At 38.3% G+C, this 25,708-nt stretch overlaps 1 protein-coding gene across 19 annotated transcripts in view; it reads right to left on the bottom strand.

The window, feature by feature from the left end:
* The window catches only part of DLGAP1 (DLG associated protein 1), an 861,456-nt gene that overhangs the window by 224,950 nt on the left and 610,798 nt on the right, over positions 1 to 25,708 (bottom strand). For 14 of the 19 annotated variants that reach the window (XM_045849790.1, XM_045849791.1, XM_045849787.1 and 11 more), the window contains one exon: positions 16,559 to 16,773. In XM_045849790.1, the coding sequence (XP_045705746.1) occupies positions 16,559 to 16,773 (215 nt within the window). Of the gene's footprint in view, positions 1 to 16,558; positions 16,774 to 24,919; positions 25,018 to 25,102; positions 25,217 to 25,708 lie in introns of those variants that run through there. The other 5 variants (XM_045849804.1, XM_045849805.1, XM_045849792.1 and 2 more) reach the window with 2 other exon arrangements.

Genomic DNA, 25,708 nt, shown 5'->3' with positions numbered 1-25,708 from the left:
AGGAAGGGATAGAGAATCTGTTCGAAGAAATAATGGCTGAAAACTCAATCAGGAGGAATCACAAAACCTGAATAAACTGATTATAACTAATAAAATTGAAGCAGTAATAAAAAACTCCCAGCAAACAAAATACCTGGATCAAATGGTTTCACAGATGAATTTTACCAAACATTAAAAAAAGAACACCTATTCTTTTCAAACTATTCCAAAAAACTCAAGCAGAGGGAAGACATCCAAGGTCATTTTACAAGGCCAGCATTATACTGATTCCAAAACCAGATAAAGACACTACAAAAAAGAGAAGTATAGGCCAGTATCCCAGATGAACATAGACTAAAATCCTCAACAAAATATTAGCAAACTGAATACAGCAACACATCAAAAAGATCAGACACCATGATCAAGAGGGATTTATTCCAAGAGTGCAAGGTTAGTACAAGATTTGCCAATCAATAAACGTGATATACCACATAAACAAAATGAAAGATGAAAACTACATGATCATATTAATAGATGCAGAAAAAGCATCTGATAAGATCCAGCACCCATTTATGATAAAACAGTCAGCAAAGTGGGAATAGAGGGAACCTACCTAAACATAATAAAGACCATGTATGACAAACACACTGCCAGCATCATATTCATGGGCATCTTAAGGGGAACTATCGTTCCCCTTAAGGAACAAGGAACAAGACAGAGATGCCCACTTTCACTTCTTGTATTCAACATAGTACTGGAAGTCCTAGCCATAGCAATCAGACAAGAAGAAGAAATAAAAGTATCCAAATTGAAAAGGAAGCAGTAAAACTGTCTTTATTTGCAGATGACAAGACACTCTACATACAGAACCCTAAAGAACCACCAAGAAGCCACTAGAACTGATAAATGAATTCAGTGAAGTAACAGGATACAAAATTAATATCTAGAAATCAGTTGCATTTTTATACAACAATAATGACTATCAGAAAGAGAAATTAAGAAAACAATCTCATTCACAATTGCTTCAAATAGAATAAAATTCTGAGGAAGAAATATAATCTATACTCAGAAAATTATAAGACACTGAAGAAAGAAATTGAAGAAGATACAAATAAGTGGAAGCACATACCAGGTTCATAGATAGAAGAATTAACATCATTAAAATGTTCATACTACAAAAAACAATCAATAGATTTAATATAATTCCTATTAAAATACCAATGGCATATTTGTCAGGTCTAGAACAAATATTCTAAACATTTATATGGAACAACAACAACAACAACAACAACAAAACCAGTATAGTCTCAGCAATCTTGAGAGTGAACAGAGCTAACGGTATCACAATACCTGACATCAACCTATACTACAAGCCCATTGTAATAAAAATACCATGGTACTGGTGTAAGAACAGTCATATAGATCAATGGAACAGAAAAGAGAGCCCAGAAATAAACCCACACCTTTATGGTCAATTAATATGTGACAGATGATGCAAGAGCATACAATGGAGTAATGACAGTCTCTTCAATAAATGTTGTTGGGAAAATCAGACAGGTACATGCAAAAAAAGAAACTAGACCACCAACTTATGCCATAAACAATAATAAACTCAAAATGGATAAAAGACTTAAATGTAAGTCACAAAACCATAAAAATTCTAGAAGAAAATCTAGGCAGTAAAACCTCAGCCATTTCTCATAGCAATATTTTTGCCGATGTATCCCCTCAGGCAAGCGATGTGTCCCTTTTCATTGTAAAGAAAAAAAAATAAACAAATGGAAGTACATCAGACTAAATGCTTTTGCACAGCAAAAGAAACCATCAAAAAATTAAAATAGAACACACTGAATGGGAGAATATATTTGCCAACGATACATCTGATAAGGAGTTAATTTCCAAATATATGAGAAAGAACTTAAACAATTCAACTCAAGGAAGACAAATAATCCAATTAAAAATAAAAAATGGGCAAAGGACCTGAATAGACACTTCAAAAAGGACACACAGATGGTCAACAGACACATGAAAAAATGCTCAGTGTCACTAATCATCAGAGAGATGCAAATTAAAACAACAATGAGATATCAACTCCCACCTGTCAGAATGTCTACCATCAATAAAACAATAAACAAGTGTTGGTGAGGATGTGGACAAAAGGGAACTCTTGTTTACTGTTAGTGGGAATGCAGACTTAAACACTAATTTAAAGGAATATATGAACCCCTACATTTACTGCAATATTATTTACAATAGCCAAGATCTGGAAACAGCCCAAGTGCCCATCATTAGATGAGTGGATATTAAAGTGGTGGTACATTTATGCAATGGAATAATATGCAGCTCTGAAGGAGAAGGAAACCTTACCTTTTGTGACTGTGTATATGGACCTGGAGATTATTATGCTAGTCAAAATAATCCACTCACAGAAAGACAAATACTATAAGATCTCACTTACATGTGGAATCTAATGAACAAAATAAACTGACAAACAAAATAGAAACATAGGCATGGATACATTGAACAGACTGACAGCTGTCAGAAGCAGGCAGTAGATAAATCAAGGTGAAAGCATTAGCCCCTGCAAACGTATACATAACACAAAGACACAGAGAAGCAGTGTGGTGATAGCCAAAGGGAAAGCGGGGTGTGGGTAGGTAGAGGTGGGCAAAAGGGGCAAAAATGGGGATGAAAAGAGACTTTACTTTGGGTGATGGGTGCATGAGGCAGTGTGAAGATGATGTTTTACTGATTGTACACTTGTAACCTGTATGGTTTTACAAGCCAAGGTCATAGCAATAAATTCAATTACACACACACACACACACATGCACAATAAAGAAAGCAAAAATCACCCATAAAGCTTTCCCACAGAGAAAATGACTACTGAGATATCAGAAAACATCCATTCAGACATATATATGCACATAAATAATATAGAATATACTTTCATCTAAATGGGAGAAAAGCTCTTGTATTATTGGCTTTTCACTCTATACTATGCAGGTCATTTTTCTAAAACAACACATCACTCTATTTCCCTTCTCTGTCACCAGTGATGCCCTATTATTAATTGGATTAAAAAAACAAATTCACTGGATATTTAAGGCTCTTCCTTATAAAAGTCTTCACTATTTTTCCAAGAATATTTCCCATTTTTAAATACCTCTCATGCATCAGTTCACTTAGTTTCTTCATATTCACACACATTTCTCCTCCCTAGGATTTTTTTTGCATCTGAGTAATTATTCACATTCAACATTCTATCCTTTCTCTTTTAGGAAGTCATTCCTTGCTATTTCTATTTCATAATAATTTTTTAATTTAGGGGGCAATTATAGCACTTTTAGTCTAAGGTAATATACATAATGTTATTTTGAAACTTACAATTAATTGTGGCACTTAATGATATATGTGCAGTAGAGACAAAACCTTATATTTCTCTTGTCTCCTTCAGGAAATGTAGCAGCATAAAAATGTTGATTTCTCTGAAAGAATTCTTGATTGAGAGTGAGAAGACCCGGGTTCTATAACTTGCTTAATAGTTTAAGCAAGTTATTGCTTTTCTCTGGGCCTCTGCCTCTTCATTTGTAATATCACAGGGTTAGAATCATCTCTAAGGTTCCTTCCAATTTTGCTTCTGAGATTTTTCTTTCACCTTATATTTAAAGAAAGTCTACATAAAGATAAGGCTCGGTGGCCTACAGATAAATGTTTAAAAAACTGACTCTTTGGAAGGCAAAATCTTTGACTTGCAGGGTTCGTTGATTGCTTTGGTGCAGATATTCTCATCATGGCTAATATCCAGCTACTAGCGTGACAAAACCTAGTGTGGAGTTGGGAAGAGATGCACACTGTTGGCTCGCATTGGCTGACAGGACCCAGCCAGTGCTGCTGAGTGGTTCTTTTCAATGAAGAAGAGCACAGTCTCAGGCTTGTTGAGGCTATGGGAGAGCCCCTAGATTCCCTCTAAAACACAGCTTCTCTTCACTGAGTGGGAGGGAATAAGGGAAGCACCAAAAGAAAGTGGTTCTGTCTTGGTTTTTTAATTTCAGGCTCTCCAGACATGAGCTCTGAGGTTAGCCCAGTCTTCTCAGTTGCCTGTACCCACAGCAGAGTGTCCATCTCTCTTGAAATCTGGCACATGGATGATATTACTGAATTGTGACAAATTCCCATGCAGTTGGTAATCTGGACCTATGCTTAGAGCTCTGAACTCTGTGAAAGAGAAGTGGTCCGAAGAACAAAAAGAAGTTTCTGAGCTGGAAGTCAGAAATGACATCCAGATGGTGAAGACAGTCTTGTTCAGGAAAAAGCCCCCAGAGTCCTGTGAGGCAGTGGAGGAAGGAAGCTGGAGTAGAAAGCAGAAAACTGGAGCTTAAGACCCAGCCCTGATTCTGATTCTACCTCATAATGTGCATAACCATGCAAAACTCTTGGTTTATCTGTAAAGTGTCGGTTAATTCTAAATTCCTCTGAACCATTGGAAGGATCAAATGAGATGTATTGAAGACACACGACAAATAATTATTTACAATTATTTACATTAAAAAATAGTTTGGAAGAAAATGAAAATATTACTAGTTATCAGGATAAATGATCACATGTATTTCTTCTTTGATTTATGGCCAAACTTCAAAAGAAGTTGGAAAGTGGTAAGTGGTTAATGTGATCATTGAAGAGGATGCTTCTCCAGTTTGAAAAGTTCTAGTTAAAGCTGTTTTCTAATAGCCACTCCTCTCCCCCTTACACAACTAGAAAGCACAGGGATTCCCCAGATGAACTGAGGAAAATGTGCTCATATGCAGAGTGGATGACAATACGAGGGATGGCAGCACGGATATTTTTAACATGCTAATGTGTACCTGCCAGACTGAGCTCTGAGTCTCCAGGTGGGTTGGCAACATGAAGTAGGGTTGAGAAGGAACAGGGAGCTTTTCAGAGAACCACAGATGCAGAAGCAGAAGGAAGAGAAGGAATCTGAGCAAGGACAGAGCCAAAGGGTGCTGGGCAGATGTATGATAACAATTCACCTCAGCACCTACACATTAAAGCTACCCCGGGAAGCTACTGTTCGAGGCACCTTGGGCATATAGGAATTGTGTAATGGTGGGTTAGCATTCACTCAGTACCACCTCAGAGCTGTCCCCAAAACTTCACAAATGTCAGATGGAGTTTGGACCCCTTTTGACCTGGCAGACAGAAGAGAAAAGTGTGTGAGCAGTCTACAACTACCTTGAGAAATGTTTCAACACAGTGCTTCAAAAGTTCTAAGGAGGAAGGAGTAACAGCCAACAGGGAGAGGTTAAATTTGAGAGGAAGACCAAAAAGAGTACTTTTTTAAAACTCTTTTCCCCCATTACATTGTAAATTCTATTATGTGAGCAATACTGACTACTAATACAGCACACAGTAGGTGGTCAAAAAATTATAATAGCTAACAGGTGTGGAGCACTTACCACATGCTAGGCACTGTTCTAAGTGTTTCACAAGTTATCCTATTGATTCTTCACAAAGGCTGTTGAAGTAGGAAATGCTATCATCCCTATACAACTGATGAGGAAATTGAGACACTGAATGATTAAATAATTTTCCCGCAGTAACACAGCTAGAAGTGACAGAGCTATGATTTTGAAGCCAGGTAACCTGGCTTCAGAGCCTGTGCTCTTGAACAACACACTACAGTAAGTCTTTAATGAATGAATGAACAGGGGGCAGTGCTCCAGGGGTATGGGGACTGTGTAATCAAGGGCCTTTAGGTTCTATGACTGCTGTTCACCAGATATAGCCAGGGCTTCATTTTCTGGGCATGTGGTACTATTGCACTTTTCTATCTTTCTGAAATTGGTATGGTCATGTAGCTGGCTTTAGCAATGAAATGTGAGCAAGAGCAGCATTTATCACTTGGATTGATATCATTCAGCCCAGGAAAGTGTGCTCAATTTACCACATTCCCTTTCTCTGATTCAGTAACCATGGAAGCACCTATATCCTCTGGGATCAGATAATTACAGAGCCTCCCATCAATTTATGATGGACACATATTGTGAGCAATAAGTAAACTTTCAAGATTTAGGGACTGTTTATTAACAGTGTGACCTAGCCTATCCTAGCTAGTACATAAATGGGTACCAGAAATGGTATAATCATGTAACAACAACACCAAAATACCCTAAAACATGTGGCTGTGGTTTCAGGATAGATAGCAGGCAGCAAGGTGATTGTGATCAGAAGGTGGAAACACGCTGATCCATGTTAGGCAGATGTCAATCACTCTTGTTTACAACAACTTGGGAGGCAGATGATGTAACAAATGAACTTGTAACTCTAGGGATAGTAGCTGTAAAACACAATGTCAACAGTATGTATTGGTTGCTATTGGTAGCATTCAACAAGGTGTTTAGTAGTTTGAAGTAAACTCAGAAAAGACCTAGTGAGACTGCAAGTAGAAATGAAAGGGAATAAGGCCAGGCTGAAAAACTGGGAATTTGCAGGATTGGAAAAAGCAACTGATTTCAACCCAGTTTGTAAAAGATAACCTTAGAAGGCATTTGAGTGATGAAGACAATGTGGGTACTATCCCTTGCGGCAAGGTTCAAATCAAGGATATGGACATATTCCCTCATTGTTCAAACTTGTACATGGATTCAGATGACAGAATGAAGGTACATTTAAGTAATCCTTTTGTTTAGACAAAGTGACTCAGAGAAAAACAGCTGATAAGTTGATAAACTGAGCACATCTGAAAAACAGAGAAGCCTGGGGTTAGGAAGGCAAACAAATTGGAAAAATGATCATCGTATTTGGAAAGTTCTGTGAGTATGATGATTATTATATAGAACTCATGGGAATCAACAGATAAGAAGTTGACTACAGTCTTCAGACAGCTGTACTACCAAAGGGCCACAAGTCTAGATGAAAAGACATGGTAATAAGAGTAGTCCTAAAGTGTCTCTGGGATCCAAAGAGCACACTTCCCCTGACATGTGCATTGGGCAAGGTCAAGGAGGATAGTACAAATGGAAGACTCTCCCAGAGCAGGGAGCTAGGGGACACGAGAACAATGAACATGGAAATTGCTCCCAGAGAGGAGAACTGCAGTCTAAACAACAAACATCTCCCCAGGGCAGAGAGCCTGGACATCTGACCCAGTGGGGTTGCAAAGATGCTTTGGACCAGCGACTACTCTTGTCTCCCATCTCGTTGATTTTGAGTAGGAGTGTTTATTGTGTATACTTTTGTCCTTGTCCTACCATTATATACTGGCTGTGTGGGAAGAAGATAGTTTGTCTTTGTGAGCCACAGGTCTCCGGATGCAGAGGAGCCCCGTCTTGACCAGATGTGGATGTTACAGTGTATTGTTTCCCGCTGTACGGACTATCCCATGTCACCCACAGACCATACACTCTGAGACTAAGATAAGGGCAGAGTGTTTGGTTTTTCTCCCTTTGGTGGTGGTGGCAGTGCATGAATATATTTTGCTTGCAGGAAACAGAGTGAGCCAAAAATTGGGTGTCTAGGAGATAAACTTTGGTAGTCATTATTGCTGCTCGTCAAATAGTGTTTTATGTGTCCATGTCCTGAGCACGTGGAAAGATTGCCTTCTCTGCCTTCTTTGAAGGTAGACATCGCCATGCCACTAGCTTTTGCCCATAAATGGGAATGGAGATGACCTGCCCCATTTGCAAATGAAAGCTTTAAGACCCCATGCACTTGACCCATCTTGGTGGCTTTGGGAGCCTCTGTGGATGTGGTGTATCCATACCTTGGTCCTGGCTGACCTTGGTGAATAGAATTCCCTACTGACCCAAGATGGATATGTAGCATGAGCAAGAAGTAAGTTTTCATTGTTAGAAGCCTCTTTGATTTGGGCCTTGTTTTTCACCCCCAGCATAATCTGGCCTATCCTGATTAACACAGTCCTGAAGCCAAGAAAATAGATCCTAAGAACAATTCATAGTTTCATTTGACTTAAGCATAGAATCCTTATAATAGGATAGCAAAAAAGAAAATCGCAAAAGAGAATGAAGTCTTCCTGTGAATCTCTGAATGCTGTTGAGAATTATGTATGGAAACAAATGGATTCAGAAATGATTTCTCAGTAACCTGGCAGAAAGTTTATAGAAGGAGTTGTTGCGAAGAGAGGCAACAGCTTGGTGGCAGCAAGACAAATTGGTCCATTGCAATTATTCAAGTGAGAAAGAGTGAACTCTAAAGCTTGAAGGCACAAGAGGTGAGCTGCAATGTTTCAAGACTGAATTTAGGAAACTGGTAATTTAGCTGATGGAAATGAAAGAGTGAGGAAGAGAAGCAATATACTTCGGGACTAGTGAATTATTACTGAGTGCCTTGGAATCTCATCTTCCTGCATACTTAGATTACAACGACAGGATCAGTGCACATGGTAAGAGTCTTGTACATGCTTGTCTTATGCTGAAGTCTCAGGCTCCATGGGATGGAAAAATCTCATATAGATATATATTTTTTATTTTCCACCCAAGCCTCTGAGAAGAATTATCAAAGCTTTGAGAGGAATTACAGTTCAGGCTGTTTTAAAAGATGCCTGGAAAAAGTTTCTCTCAAAATCTGCTAATTCCTTTATTATAACTTTGCGGTTAGAAGTTCTTTCTTGCAGCTAAGCTAAATTCCTCAGCCTGCAGTTTTTATCTCATTTTCTCCTGTTTCATGTGTAGAAATGTCAATGGTTTTACTATTTTATATATGTCTTCTGTAAAAGTAGATTTGTTTACAATTTATACCCAGCCTGCTTCCAAAAGGGATTAGAGGCAGCTCCTAGGGTGTCTGCCTCGCTTCCCTTTGAAGTAGCTTTCCTTACTCTTGCAGTCTGCTGCCTTCTGAGGTGCTTGAGGAAGACTCCTCTAATGATATGAAAGCAAAGGTAGTAACATGAACTTTGCTAACAAAATAGTAACCTGTAATTAAGAAATGACAAAATCCCTCCCTAAGCTAGGTAAAGTGGATTTTTCTGAGTGGAAAAAATTCTGAAGAGAGTGATCAACTTTAATACCACTAGCCTCTGAATTATAAGTTTCTGTACTCTGTATAGTACCTGTTTTTGCTATTTTCAGGTTTTAGAGTATATATACAGTAATTCCTCACTTAATATCATTAATAGGTTCTATAAGCAAAGTGATGTATGATGAAATCAATTTTACCATAGATTGATTGATGATATAAATAAGAGTTAAGTTCCTATGGAACCTCATCAACAGTGTAACAAAATGATGTTACATAATATGACATTATTCGAAGACCTGCTGTACTTTGAAATATATATATTTTACTTGAATACATTATATATTTTTATTTCACATGAATGGTAGCTAGCAGACAGGCAAAGAAAATAATTTTAAGATTCTCTGCAAACAGAAATCTTTCTGGAAGATAAACGCGTAGCATTTTAAATCAGTACTACCAAAGGGGAATAAGGAATTAGCTTCCAGACCTCTCTTTCGGGTTCTTCTCCTGCTCCCATCTCTCCAAAATCTTTAGGGCCCTGTTCCAACGGTCACACACAGCCAAGCCATTGGAAGAAAGCTGTGGTCATACACTGTGCAGCCAGGGAACAGACACAGGTACCTGACTTGTTCTGTGAGTAGTCCTGACCACACCGAACCCAGGCTCGAGGAGGCCATCACTTCTCCCGTGACTTCCATCAGCCAATGTCTCCTTTATCTCTGATCCTTTGATCATTTAGTCATTCCCTCCTTCACCCCAGCCAAAGACTGGGCCAAGCCTTTCTCCAGGGCCCTCCTGTTTCAGCTGCATGTCTGCCTGCTTGTACTTTTGGGCCCAAATTTACTTCACTACAGCCTCTGACATCCCCTTCAAATCTACTCTGCTTTCTCAGAATCTGCTTTGAATGGTTCTTTTTCCTGGGTACCGCTTCTCAGTTGTCCACTCTCAGTTGATCTTCCTTTTCTCCCCCATTTTAACCCCCTTTTTACATAGCTCATCACTGTGGTCTTGGTAAGTTATTGTTCCACTCAGCTTGCTATCCTTCCTGCCTTCAGCACCTGGGCTCAAATCTTAACTCTGACATTTAATTGATATGTAACCTTGGACAAGTTACTTAATCTCTCTGAGGCATGGATTCCTTACATGTAAAGTAGGGGAAATCTCATTCATATATAGAGTTGTGGTGATTAAATGAGAAAATAAAAAATAAAAAGGAACATAAAGCCATCGGCACTCAGCCAGGCACGCATAACTTCATTTGAGCTTAAATCTCTCTTCCGTTTCCTTTTCTCCAATACTATCTGAATTTTCTTTCATTTCTTCCACCTCCTGCAAAGACACACAAGCAGTGTTTCTCCTCTCTGAAGTCACGACCATTGTAAGTTCAGTTCAATCTTTCCCATAGAGCAATTATATAGCAAGAGATCAGGCTATATTATATGGTACAGATTACACTACTCACTACTCACCCATGTTATATGGGAGGGTATTCATACCCAAAGTGTAACCTTTTTAATTTTTTTAAATAAGCATGGCAATCAAGGGCTGAATATAATAGGCCATTTCTTTTCTTTTTTTTTATAAAGATTTTATTTATTAATTTTTTAGAGAGAGTAGAAGGAAAGAAAAAAGAGAGGGAGAAAAACATCAATGTGTGGTTGCCTTTTGTGTACCCCTTACCGGGGACCTGGCTCACAATCCCTGACTGAGAATTGAACCAGTGACCCTTTAGTTCACAGGCTGGCACACAATCCACTGAGCTACATCAGCCAGGGCAGGACCATTTCTTATATTGGCTTTTTTTTGGTCTTGTTTTCAAACCAGGCTTATTTCTAGCAGGAACTTGAAAGGTATTTAGATAATTTCTCTATGAGCAAGTGAATGAGTTTCCCTGTTTTAAACTTTTTTCATTTCTTATTTTGGAAGCAGAGGGTAGAGTTGAGTGGATAGAGGAAAAGAGAAGAAAGTATTATGATGAGGGAAGGATAGGAAACTATTCCAAATTTATATCTCTGAGGACGTAATTCACAATTTGGTAGTGTCAGATTGGGTTATTTTGTTCTTCCTCTCATTGTAAGGAAGCATTTGCTATTATATATTGTAATTATACTGAGGGACATGTAAAGAGGGATGGCAAAACATTTGGGGGTAAGCAGACATCAAAGAAAAACAGAGACATTTCATACACTTAGGAGAAAGATGGGCTGATATTATATATTGCTTTGTTCTTAAATATGGTTCACATACTTAGGGAAAAAATCCTCATGCTCCTATCTTTGTATGACCCGCACCCATGACCTCCCTGGGGGCAGGGGATCATACAGAGATATCCACCCCCCCTCCCTTTTCTGGGCAGAGAAAGAACATGAGGAATCATAGGTGGGGTAGAGGGGCATTTGAAATATGAAGAACTGGTAGAGGACAGTGTGCATCTAGAGAGAAAAAAGGGAAAAATAAACCTACACAAAGATAACCAAAAAAGGAGATGGCAGCGAGAGTGTATAGTTTTGGGTTCTTGCTGTAGAAATGATGTATTTTAAATTTCCAGAATTAAAGGTGAAGGAGAACACCCTATGTCTTCTCAAATTATATCATTTACTTATATAACTTCCTTTCATCTTTAAACAGTGAACTGGTATTTCTTCTGTGCCTCAGCCTTACAATTGCACACAGTAGTGCTGCTAGATTCCTAAGAGACTGTGTAGACAAAGGATGGCAGCCACAGAATCGCTGGCGGATGAGAAGTGGTGGATGCAGCCCTGTGCTCAGAGGAGTTTGGAACCCCAGTGGGAAGCGGCTCAGTGGAAAGAGGCTCATCCATCAATGCTGGCATCGGCTAATGCTGTCTGTTGTGGGCCTGGGTAGGAGAGCTGGGATGAGAGACTTCTATGTGGTACCATCCACACTGGCAGCTTGAGCCTCTTATTTAATTGGGGTGGGGGGAACTCAGAGACATTAATCTAGTTGCCAAAAGCCGCAGAACTATTTAGTATCTCACCAACTTATTATTATTATTATATTTTTAAAAAATAATTTTTAATTTTTCATTTACAGTTGATATATAATATTATATTAATTTTAGGTGCACATCCTTGGTTAGAATGATTAGATGTTATATAGCTGATCATCTTGATAAATCTTGTATTCATCTGACCCCACACAGGGTTATTACAATATTACTGACTATATTCCCTAGGCTGCATTTGACATCCCCGTGAGCATTCTGTACCTACTGCTCTGTACTTCTTAATTCCTTAAGAAGAAGAAAATTTCAAAAATATGAACAATAAAATGGTAATAAATATATATTTATGAACAATTGAATATAAAAAAACAAAATAAATGAACAGGCAGAACAGAAACAAACTCTAGGATACAGAGAACATTTTGATGGATGCCAGATGCAAGGCAGTTGAGGAAATAGGTGAAAACATTATTTCTTTTAGAAAGTTTTCAGATCAGGGAAAGAATGAGATTAAGATAATTAACTGTCCTGAAAATAAAAAAAACCATCTGCCTTCAAGGCATTTAGAATTGAAAATAAACCTTTGTGAAGCCATTTGTTAAGACACTGTAGTGAAATTGTCAGGAGCCCTGGATGGTCCTCTCCAGTGCCAAACACACACAGGAGCCTAGGGGCCTTCTCACCAATTTCAGAGACGTTTACAAGTCTATGGTGCTAGAGCCCGACTATTTCTTCCAGGAGGAAATTGTTCCTCATGCTTGGGTAAAAGGATAAAGAAGTAGGAAGAGATTTTAAAATGTTATTTGCTTTGGATTAATGGACATTTGAATTTAACTTTAGAATCTTTTAAATGACAGTTAACAAATGTTATATTTAAAGTTCTTCAGTTTCACAACATACTGAAAAAAAAAATCCAGGATGGGATTTGCACATGGTTTTAACTAACCATGGTAGCTGGCAGTAGTTTTAATTCCAGAATAAACTGCATAATATAGTAAATCCCAGTAAAAGACTCAAATTTTTTTAACAGAGCTTAGCTGCAGTGACATGCTTTGAGGGAATGCTAGCCCGCAAATCTCTCCCTTACTTCCCTGAGAACTTACTATTAAATGTTCAGAAGTTATTTTTGAAAATAATAATATTCTTGGGTGATATGTCATGTCAAGTTTTATTGTTAGCTAGGAACAAAGGAAGAAGAAAGGCCAGTAGTGGTGAAGTGAGGGGATTTCTGACTAGCTGTGGAAGAAGAGAAGGGAGTGAGAGAAATAGTGGTCCTCAGAGTAGCTATGGGAGTTTTACAGCCCAAAGATGGAGTTCACTGTCTCAAGATGACCTCTGACTCTAGAATGTTCAACTGACCTTAGGCCTTATCAGTCTAAAGACAACATTAAGTAGCTGATGAAAACCATGCTCATGAATAGACCCTCAAGATGCCTTTGGAAAATAGCAAAGGGAAAAGAAAAGAGAAAAACAGTGTAATAAAGTGTAGGAGTACCTTCTCTCCAACATTTCTGAGAGAAGATGGGAGTTGAAAACCTCAAACAAAATGTTGCCCCAATCTCACTCGGCTAATTTTAGATATCTTGGTTCATGGCTATGATTCATCCCTAAAGCTGTGAATTGCTGAGGAGGAAGGAGGAAAAAAGTTGACTTAAATGTCAGAGCAGTAGGAACAAAAATATAGTTTCTTTTTTGGGGAACTAGAATTCCAGGATATGGGGATTTTTTTTTCTCATAAGGAACTAAATGCTTCAAACTTCTAGAAAAACAATTACCTCCAGTCAAAATATCATCAAGGAATAAAAGACAGCATTGATTATAAGTGATGTCATATCTGAAATTTCCCTTCATAGTGTGTTCCCTCTTTTTCTTGTGTCCCTCCTGAAATCCCATTAAGCTAGAAATCATTTATAATCACATGTACTTGAATACAGTGGAAGGTTGATGTGTAGATTGTAATGAGAGATGGAACTCCTGAAGCAGGTGAGGAAGAAATGAATGGAGATGAGTAGAACTGTGAGAAGTAAGTCTTGTTAATAGGATGGTAGCACAGAGAAGAAAGACATATTAGAATGGTCAGATGTTGTCTTGCCTGCCTTTTATTCTTTAAATAGGGGAGCAGCAGAGATGGTTTGGTGAAATGCCATCCTAAGTCAAGACAAAGTTTTTAATTTAGAAGGTATCTCCCAGTAAAATGGTTATTATTTTGAATTTCCAGAGGTTTAGAGGAAGAAAATAGACGTCACAAATTCTTACTCCTTGCTCAGTGACTAATTTCACTGTCTGAAGTGCTGACCCTCTTCACCACCAGCTAAGCCACTATCTGTGTGCTGGTTTCTTTCTGCTCTTAAAGCTTGTGAACAGTAGACGAAATGCATGAATGATTGTAAAAAATAGGGTCCAGGGTATTAAAAGAAGGCAAAATGTAAAAGTCTCAATGACTTCAGAGTGGATTCCCCACAGCTTTGAAGCTCTAGAAAGTAGGGTAAAATTGTGAACTTGATTTCTGCACATACCCCCATCCTTGGCCTCCTCAGAGCATGTTCCATACCTTCCTTAGTTAGGGCTCTGCTCCTTTCTGTTCTCCTCATACCTGTGTACCACTGTAAACCGCAGCAATCACTGTGTCTCATCACCCAAGAACCAAAGTGCCGTTCAGCCAGTGAACAAATGCATCCCCATAGGCAAACTAATGAGATACAAAGAAGGTGGAAGGGACTCAGGAGGTTGCAGAGTCTAACTACTTGGTTTCATTTGAGGGAACTGAGACCTTGAAGGTCCAAGTGACTTTCTTGCCCAAAGCAGTCCCTCTTTTGCACCTTTTGGAAGATGTCAGTGCAACGGCTGTGACTATCTATTGTCTATAGTGGAGATACTTTAAAGTCCACAGAAAATATTTGCCAGAAAAGTCCTTGGCTACCTTTGTGTCACACCACCTTGGCCAACTGCCTTTATTATGTATCCAGTTCTTTTCACACTGCATATATTTAGTTTTCTGAACTTCTGTGAGCTGTGCCAAAGCGCAGAGAATACCTGATTCCATTTTTCATTTCCACAACCAATTCTTACCTCGTATGGCAGTATTATGGGTTGAATTGTGTTCCTCACGTAGATATGTCAAAGTCCTAACTTCCAACACCTGTGAATGTGACCTTACTTGGAAATAGGGTCTTTTCAGGTTTAATCAAGTTAAGATAAGGTCATCAGGGAGAATCCTAATCCAATGTCACTTGTGTCATAAGAAGACAGCCACATGATGACAGAGGCAAGCTGAGGAATGCCAAGAATAGCCGGTCACAACCAGAAGCTAGGAAGAGGTAAGGAAGGATTCTCCTTTACAGGTTTCAGAAGGAGCATACGCCTGCTGACACTTAGACTTCAAACTGCCAGGTTTCTGAACTGTGAGATAATACATTTCTACTGTTTCAAGCCATCCAGGTCATAGTACTTTGTTACAGCAGGCCTAAGAGGTGAATACATGCAGAAATAAAGGCAAAAAAGAGGGCAATGGGAAGCCAAAGGAAAGGAAAAACAGCTTCCTTTCTTGGGCTGGTTTACTAATGTCATTGGTATTATTAGCTTTCTCTTGAAATGTTCCATAGTGGTTTCATGTGATACCTTGAAAAAAATACTGATGAGGGGATTCTCACTGTCAACTTCCTTAAAATATAACATAATTTGCTTTTAAATAAATTTCCATCATAGAATAGTCAGCTGTCTTTCAGTATTCTAGGTTATAATCTAGTTTGTTTTCTTTAATATGATGACTTTCACATTTTTCTGTTTTAGTTATTATGTCTTTTAATATCTTATTTTGTAGTGTAACCTAAGTGTATAAATAGTAGTATGTATTTCCTCAAAACATGTAATCAAAGGCACTTAAAAAACATGAATAATCTATAATATGTTTTTCAGATTCAACTAACTACAGAGTGCTGTGTTCCAAGTTCTGATTAACTCTCCATTAATAAAATTAAATATTAAATATGGCCTTTCTTAAAATAATTAATTCCCTTAATTTATTCTGTAAAGCTGTCCCTTATTTCCAAATAGTATAAATGGAAGTAAGGATTACTTATCATCATATTTTTCAAAACAAAAACCATTTTAAGGTCATAAAATACAATATATACTGAATGCCCAAATTTAAAAATGAATATCAAGAACCTTCACATATCACCCAATTTTAAAGCATGGCAGCATTCTATAAGTTTCTCCAATATAATCTGCTCTATTAATTACTCAATTATCTGAAAAAATTCAAGGGTCTTTTAATGAAGAGATCTTTCATAGATTTAGTGGTTGAACAAATGCCCAGATTTGGGATACATGGACCTTCTCATTGATCAGAAATCTTAATTCCTTTCAGAAGCCACTCTGAGTTATTCCAAACTCTTCTTGGAGGTTGGGGGTTCAGCCTATGATCTATGCAGAGGAGACCTGGTGCCCATGTCTTTGAAAGCACAGGGACATACAAATCAGACCCAATGTCAAAATCAATAGACCAGTCAATGCACCACACTGCTCCATCTGAAGAGTGTTTTCTGCCCCATTTACTCTAGGTGTCACACAATCTGATCCTGGGTCATAACACAAGCAGCTGGACTACCAGAGCATAGCGTTAGAAACACTTACTTGAGTGTGGTGAGTTCTGTGAGAGAAGGCTGAGTAGCCTTGAGATAGCTTTCTCTTCGTGCAGCAACTTTGGGAGAAGGCTTGGGACTTGTGTCCGAGTCACCACTGTCTTCATCTCCCATGGCTTTGATATAGCTGCCACTCCGCATTCGTCGGCATGGAATTTCATCATCTTTACCTCGAGGGGTATACCCTGTCCATTCATCTTGGGGAACCTATTCAGATATAAAACAGATGATTCATATTTTATAAGACCCTACATTTTTTTCCTCTTTCCTTTTTTGGGGGAGTGTGACCCTAAATACAGTTAACCATCTTAAACTTTAGATATGAACTTTTCAATAATGGTGTTTTACTTTGACGGGTTTGAAAATATTTTGAATACATGCAAATCCATGTATCAATCTTTAAAACAGCCTGTGTATTAGGAGAAATGAAAGCCATTGGCTCCGACTTACTCATATGTCTCAGTTTTCTCTTGCTGATAGTCACTGAGTCGGGCATAAGAATGTCATTGGAAAGGAGACCAGTTTTATCAGTTTTTTAATTATTTATTTTCAATTGTCATATGAATTAAAAACTGTTTCTGTTTTGTCTCTGTCTTTCCTGAACCCTCCATCTCTACCATTTCATATCCCATCTTCCTTATTTCTAAATCAGTGATCTATACCAGCTGCATTGACTTCCTAATTCAGCCTCCATAGATCTGCATAAAGCACACTTTAAAGGTTTCCAATCATCTCCTCATGAAAGCTAGTGGCATTTTCTTACTTTGAATTATTCTTGACCTCTACACACACACACACACACACATACATACACAATGCCACCACCAGCACCACCCCTTAAGAGTTTGTCTGCTTACCTGGCATAGCGACTACTATGCTTATATGAATTGCTTTTTTCCTCTTGCTTTGCTGAATCCTATTCTAAATTCCTAATTGTGAGTACCACACAAGATAACATTCTCAGTACACTGCTCTCTCTTCTTTCCACAGTCATTTCCTTTGAGTTCAGCAGAGCACTAAGTTATACTACAGAAAGTGTCTTTATGACTTTCTCTTTAGGGCCTCTTAGATTTTCCACTTGAGTATGGACTCAACCTAAGGATCTCATTCCTCCTCCGTTTGGTAAAAGAAATGCATAATTACCACTCTTTATACACATTAAGAAGTAACAGCCTACAGTGCATAAGGCTTAATTTAAAAAGATGGGGGAGTCTGGTTCTTGCCCTCAACATGTTTATAACAGAGATGAGAAGACGAAGCATAAATAAATTTGCAAAGAGTTCTAAATCAACATGTTAGCAGGTTTAAGATATGGCACCATAAATGGAAACTGGCCCAATTTGCAATGAGAAGTTAAAAGGGTATTTAATATTTTGATGCTAACCACATACTGATTATTCATTAGATAATGCAATGTTTCATTATTAACATTTAAATATGAGAAGCAATTTATTTATAGGATCTTATTTCATCCACACAACAACTCTGCATTTTTTTCCTGCATTTCTCAGGCAAGAAGCAGGAGCTCAGATAGCTTAAGAAATTTGCCAAAGAACACATAGCTAGTGAATGGCAGCACTGGAGTTTGGTTACAGCATTTTGTTTTAACATAAAAAAATCAGAATTTACCTACTCCCAATTTTATAATTAATTACATATGAATCTTAACACTTAAGTGTTAAGAAAATTGTCTATAATATCACACACACATATGATACATAGATTTCTAAATTTATGGGTTTTTTTTTAAGAAACATTCTTTTTATTTTTTTATTTAAAGATTTTATTTACTTATTTTTTTAGAGAGGGAAGGGAGGGAGATAGAGAGAGAGAGAGAGAAACATCAATGTGCGGTTGCTGGGGGTTATGGCCTGCAACCCAGGCATATACCCTGGCTGGGAATCGAACCTGGGACACTTTGTTTCCTAGCCTGCGCTCAATCCACTGAGCTACACCAGCCAGGGCTAAATTTATGGGTTTTAAGAAGAAAATAGCTGTTCCACTAAATACACTATTTTTTCTCCCTTAAATTATAAATTTGTCCATATAATTTGAAAGCTTATATCTAGAAACATCAGATTGAAGAGTTGCTATTATTTATGGACCTGAAAACAGTTGTTCATAGGTTCTAATCCTGAAAAATACTAATAAAGTATGATTAAGTTTCACTGTGCAGCTTGTTTATTTTATTAAACAAATTCTTAAGTCATACTTTCTGTGTGCAGGTACTGTTTTAAGTGTTCACTCATTGGATCTGCACAGCTGAGGGGGAGTATTATTATTACTCCCATTTCATAAATGAGGAAACTGAGGTTACGTAACTCGCCCGAAGTCCCAACTGTGAAGGGCAGGGTTCCAGCCCAGCAGCTCCTGGGGCCTTGCTGTAAACCACTATTTGATGCTGTTTCTTTGAGCTATGATCAGCTGTACCTATGGAAATGAACAATTATAGTCCCATGACACCTTCATAATCCATCACATCTGTTGCATTTGCCTTCTATTAGTTATGTTAGTAACAATGTAGATTTTTTTACTTTTTTAGCTAAAAAGCATCACTGTCACCATAGCAATGAGGGAGATTTCTTAGGGAAATTGTAAATGTTGAGAACACTCTTGTTTTTCTTCAATTGGCAGATGACTCACTGCAAAGATATGATCATATTCACAACCTCATTATTGGCTTAGCAATGGCATTTTATAAATTAAGTTAGCATGGCTGAGGGTCATAGATGATGCATACAACATTTAAGAATAGATCAGAGACTAATGACAAACTTATTAGCTCATATCACTTATGAAAACAAAACATGGCAAATTTCTGTTTAGGTGTTCTTTCCAAAATCAGTTTATAGTAGAAGCTTGGATATGGACTAGAAACAGACTGTGCTTATTGAGAAGGGAACCAGATGGATAGTATTTAATCTGTATATCTTTCAATTAAACATAATTTTCAAATGACAGCAACTAAAAAGTTATATGTGAGTGACTTACATTGGAATGGAATTTAAAAATTAATACATTACTGATACACCTAAAGATAGCCTAAAACAAGATTACATAAAAACACAGGGATCAGTTCCAGGGAAAATGTAAAGAAACAGAAAATCAAGACCCTGGAGAAGAAAAATACTGCTGCTGAAGTTTAAGGGCCAGAAATTTGCTATAACTGAGCCATAGTTTCCATTCCCAGTCTCTTAAGCTCTAAAGTAAAAGGGAAGGCAGTGGTCAGGTACATAGTTTTCCAAGAAAGCATGCTAGTCTACAAGGCACCCAGAGCATGAAATGTCATCTTCTTTTGTGTGAAAAGAAAGGAGACTTGTGGCTGCAGCTACTATTGTGTTCCCAGTTAAAGGTTGCTGTGTCTTTCTGCTTCAGTTCACAAAGAAGAAAGATTTAGGGAAATCCAAAAAAAAATTAACCTTTCAGCTGTCTGAGAAAACCTTTCTTATTACTAGTCCTAGCAGGTTAAAGAGATGAAAGTCTTGGTAAGAGAAGGAAGCTGGAGCGGAGAGGAGAGCAGCCTGGTCACTTGTTGCCGGCAGTGTAGCCAGGTGTCCTGCTTGCCCAAACCAGCTTAGTGGGTGGTTCGATCCAGCAAATGTTAAAAAACATAAATCTAAGAAAGGTTAGGTTTAAATAGTGATGGGTTAGAGGGAAAAGAGGATCATTTGCTTTTTAATGCATATGTTCAAGCAGTAAATCTCCAATGGAGAGCTTTATTATTGATAAAATGAGATAAGGATAGAGTGAATTTTTCTATTTCAGGTATAGCAAGTCTGTAACTTAAACCACAGGTCATCATTCAGAAGTACAGGAGTCCTACCCCTGACCAAGGAATGGCCATAACCTGTGCCATCATTCTCTAATTACAGGATGAGGATGTTTTATCAGTTGAAACAGAATTGTGGGCACCAAGTGATGGCCCATTCTAACGATGGCCACAGACTATTCATTCACAGACCAAGGAAAAATTAAACACAACTTAATGAGGCAAGCTTGCATTTCTGAAGTCTCCCTCCCTTTCTCCTTATCTCTTTCCCTTTTTCTTTTACTCATGCAAGTGTTATTTCAGCCATGCCTTGAGTGCCAGGAATATGCAGCAGTGAACAGTACAAGTGTTAATCTCATGTTACTGAACATGAAGAAATAGATAATAGACAAGTACACCAATAAATGAACAAGATTACTTCAGAAACCATAAATGCCTTGAGGAGAGCTCAGGGAAGAACTTCCAGGCAGAAGGATCAGCCAGTGAAAGTCTCTAGGTTAGGAATAATCTTGGTGCAATCAAAGCCTTGGAAAAACATGCCAGCACACCCAGAGGGCACTGAGCAAGAGGGGAGTGAAAAGAGGGAAAGCTAAGGGGGAAGGGTCAGATCTCAAAGGTTCCCCTAAGTCCACCTCAAATTTTTCTTCAAAGCTAAATTCAGCAATCCCAAAGCTCCCTCCAACTGTTCCAGCCTAAATAGATCTCCTTTAAGAAATCTAAGGCTTATATCATTTACATAAGGATCAGCAAACTATAGCTGAAAGACTAAGTCTAGCTTGCCATTCATTATGTATTGACCATGGCTGGTTTCCAAGTACAAGAGCAAAGATGTGATGGAGATTGTGTGGCTTCAGACCAGACCCATATCTTCCATCTGAGTACTTGGTTTGCATAACCACACAATGGCATTTGCATACACTTCTTGTTTGTGTTTTTGTGTCATCTGTCCAAAACTCAGCAAACTCCCTGGAATAAGAGGAAGCAGTATTGCTGAAGGCTCAGTGCGTGGGCTCTGCAGTTAGACTGCCCAGGTTTGAATTCCCGTTGGGCCAGTAACAAGGTACTTTCACGGTCAAGTTAATTAACTCCTCTGTGCCTCAATTTCCTTGTCCATTCCCCACTCCACAGAGTTATTTGTGGATTACACGAGGCAATGCCCACAGGCACAGAGGAAGTGCTCAGCAAATGTCTGTGTTAGGGGAGTTCTGCACTATGCAGGGCACGCAGCATAGCACCGAATACACAGAGGATCCCTTGTGATTGATTACACCAGCTTTCTAAGGAGCCTGACACCATGTTCGATTTTCTTTGGTAATGGAGGGGTAGAAAAAATTGAAATATAGTAATCAGAAACTTGAATTCCTAATCTATTTCTTACTCCCATCATCTTTAAGGGAGAGTTCCCCACCAGGAAGCACTGCACAGCTTTCGGTCCTGGGACTCATCTCCTTCCTGCAGGACTGAGGGGAGACTGCTTCCTCGGGCCTCTTAGCTTTCCTGGCTTCCCAGAGATCGAATCTCAAGTGTGTCCTTTTGATTCACAAAGCAGAAATCTTAGGGAAGAAAAACGTTCCACGGGAACTATTTTTATGTTTGTATTTGCATTTTTTAGAAATCTTGAGCCTAGATCTGTGCATTCCAGAGGTATAAGGACTGCCAAGGCCAACAGCTGGGGGTCAGGGAGGCTCTGGGCTGCATGAAAGTTCTGCTCTGGGCAGGCAGCTCTTAGCCACAGAGGTGAGAGAGGGATGGTCAGAAAAAGTAAAGGGAACAAGCTTCTTATTGTTTATCTCACTATTTCTAGGGCTTAGTACAGTGCTGGAGGACAGATTAGGTTTCTGGGTAAATGTGACACTGAATGAACTAATGAATTTCCAACACCAGCTTTGCTTTCACTCACTGTATGTGGCTTTGAATAAGTCACTTCACCTCTTCGATTCAGTCTTTCCATCTGTAAAATGGGGATGATAATAGATATTTAATGAATATGGATAATGCGTGCGACAATAGTTGTGAACTTCAAAGTATCATACAAGTCTGAGAATGAAGGCTAGAAATTTGTCTCCTCATGTCTACTTTTTTAGTATGGCCAGCTATGAATATCTTGCAAATTAAAAAGCAGTGGCATTTTAACTGATGGATTTATAATCATTATTCTAGTATAAGCATATAAAAGCAAATAGAACATATATGTAACCCTATGTAAAAATATAAAAAATCAAATATGAAAATTATAAATATTATACATATAAAATTTCATCTGGTCTAATATATATCTTCTATAGTAAAAATTTGCTCTCCCAACTTGGCTTGTAGGCACAAAAATACATTTATCTTTCTTCTAAGACCTTTGGAATTGGACTTTCTTCTGGAGCAGCCATATTTTTTTCCCCTTTTAGGTCTCCCCAAACTCAGTTGAAACAGGATCGCACTCATTCTGGAAGATCTGCGAGCTAAAGCTATAATAAGCTAGAGGTCCTTAAGAAATGTTTTCCATAGGAAACCTTTAAAGGTGATATAATTCAAGGCAAAACCTTCCATCTGAATGCTTCAAACTCTGTGCTGATTTCTTGGGGGTCCTATCCTCACTTGGTTGATAAGTTTCCATTTTAAATAGGCAGGGTACTTTACTTTTACCCTTCTTTAACTTTCCTCTAAGATCCAAATAGCACATTTTACTGACTCTAAGATACTAGTGTAAAAGCCACAATATTTTTTTTGTACCATAAGAAAGAAATGAATGTCACCAATTAAATTCTGATATGCTGTAGATTGTATGATTCATTCCAATATCAAGATGCTAAAATGTCAAAAAAATGTGTTTTAGAATCAATTAAACACCCTTTTAAAGAATATGTGCAATAATAAGAACAAGAAATGGATAGTAATTATAAACTTGGTGTTCATATTTCTTAGTAGCAAAATAATAGTAACAATTAGCATTCATTTATGTCATGCTTTTGCAAAAGACTTTAAGTATAAATGCAGCATAATGTCTCATGATTCTTACAACTGAAGGGTAAGAGGATTAAGTGTGTATTATAATTTCAGCCTGTCAAGTAAAGCAGCTGAGGTCTGGAGAGGTTAGCAGTCAATTCAAGATGACACTTTGCCCAAGCAGGGGTCTGCCGTACACAGTCCGGGGACTTCCCACCCGTACTCACATCTTAGCTATCTTGTGAGTAATAATCATTATTTTATGATTATCAAAAGAATATATTTCAGATAAGAAAAAAACTTTTTAGAGTTTAAAGATCTACCTGGAAGAAAAAACAATGAAATAAGTAAATATTACATGCTTAGGAATAAAAACTTATAAGAAATACTATTGCAGACAGGGAAAGGCTTGCTTTTAAAAGGCTCTTTCAGAGCACACGTGGTCAGCATCCCCACATTGGCTGGGCTGCAGCTGGAAAGTATAACTAAATGTAGATCGAGTCAGACATTCTGTGCCAATGGTCCGAGAGACAGTGGCTAGGAGATGGAGCCATGTGTGAGTGACTTCTGGAGAGTGAATTATCTCAGGATGGGAAGTTGGATGGTGAGGTTTGTAGTAATGAAAATGCGTGAGATTTTGGGAAATCTGAGAGCCACAAAAGGAATGAAGACACTTAGAACGCCGGGACAGCTGAAATGGAGCCTGTGTCCTGACATGTACCAGGGGGGGCCAGTGCAATTCTGTGAGCACTTCTGCATGGCAGAGAATTGAGGGGGGAGGACTGACCCTAAGACTGAGGTGTGATTTAAAGCCAAGTTCTATTTCATTAGGAACCAAAGAAGCTGGGAGAAAGAATTTAGGCATTTGATTGATCAAGTAGAAATAAAGACAATATAGTAAGGAAGAACAGTGATTAAAATGGTGGGAATCAGTTACAGGTTTATATTTGCAAGGCTACCCCTCAGCAATAGTTGATTTGTCCCTGAGCATGCAGAACGTCAATGAAAGCAATCAGGTAAATGAAGGTGCTTGGCTATGGCTGAGGGGAGTCAACCTCCCAAGCCTTTCCTCAGCTTTAGGAAGGGTGACTATGAGGAGGAAAAACTGTATTTATGAAAGGGGAACTAGGGATCTGATATTTATGGAATAAACTGACATGTATGGAATAACCTCAAAGGGCTGGAATCGATACTTATGTTACTTTATTTTCATCCTTCCAGCAGTCCTAGGAAATAGGCTTGAGTGCTGTAAAACGGAGACTTGAAAAGCTAAAATGACTTGCCCAGGGTCCTAATAAGGAGTAGGAATCTGCATTTGTCTACCACACAGTTTTTAATAGCATCACCCTGCCTCTAAAGAATGTATGTTGACTGGGTAAGTGAAAAAAATAAACTAAAAAAAAAAGTGGAGTGCATCACTCAACTGTCCTGTTTTTAAATAAAATGTAACTATTACAATAAGCACGAATATGATCTTGTCACTAATTTTCTGGTACTTATAAAGAAGGTTTAAATAATAAATACTTAAAATAATTGCAAAGTAAAACCATGTTTGCCATTTCATGGTTTTGTGGTGCCCCTACCGATGGTTGTCATCAGTTTCTGCATCAGTACAAAGGGACAGTTTGTGGGGGATTGGAAACTTACAGGAGAGCCATGCCTTTTAAGGATGATGGCTTTGGGGGTCTCCAAGCACCCCATTGGTTTTTCAGCATTTGTAAGAAGTCTTCTCCCTGGATTTCCAGTTTCTGCCTACCACTTTTCACAGAAATGGCTTTAATGTATTGGCCTTCTAAGCACTTTTAGTGAGCTCTCAGATTCCCTACTCACTCGGCTCCTTTGCATCTTCTTTGCAGCTGGGAGAACTGCTTTTCTGCTCCACACAGCTTTCAACTTGACAAATGCGACTTGGCATAAATGTCCCTGTAGCTTTTTTAGCTTGCTCTTCTCATGGCAAAAGCAGGAAAAAAAGAGCAAGAATAGGAAAATTACAATTACACGACGTGCAGATCTCAAGGCCTGATTGGTGTTTTCCAATCAGATTTCCCTGGCAACCACCCTTTCTGACTCCCCTTGAAGCCCGGAGCTGGTGTAAACCTTGATTTGCTTAAAAATTACCTTTAAAGGATGAGAGTAAATGCCCACCTTTTTAAAAATAGGGCATATGCCTTTTGCCAATCTCCCTCCAAATAACATTTTAAATGCTCTTGCAAAGTACTTCATAAATAGTGCTATGCAATGGTGATTTGTTCACTCTGACCTTATGGAATTATTTTCATCCACGGACATTTACAGGTATCTACAGATTATCCAGAACCATAGCAGGTACCAGGTAAATACACCAAATTATTTTTTTAAACACAGTCTTTAAAAGATTTACAAGTTTTTAGTGGATCAGGCAAATCTGCGGGATGGGGGATGAAAAAGAGTAAAAAC

Source organism: Phyllostomus hastatus, unplaced genomic scaffold (genome assembly GCF_019186645.2).
Source record: "Phyllostomus hastatus isolate PE091 unplaced genomic scaffold, TTU_PhHast_1.1 phas_contig_80, whole genome shotgun sequence".
Classification (NCBI taxonomy): Eukaryota; Metazoa; Chordata; class Mammalia; order Chiroptera; family Phyllostomidae; genus Phyllostomus; species Phyllostomus hastatus.
Note: the sequence above shows the minus strand (reverse complement) of the source record. Positions and strands in the feature narration are given on the sequence as shown.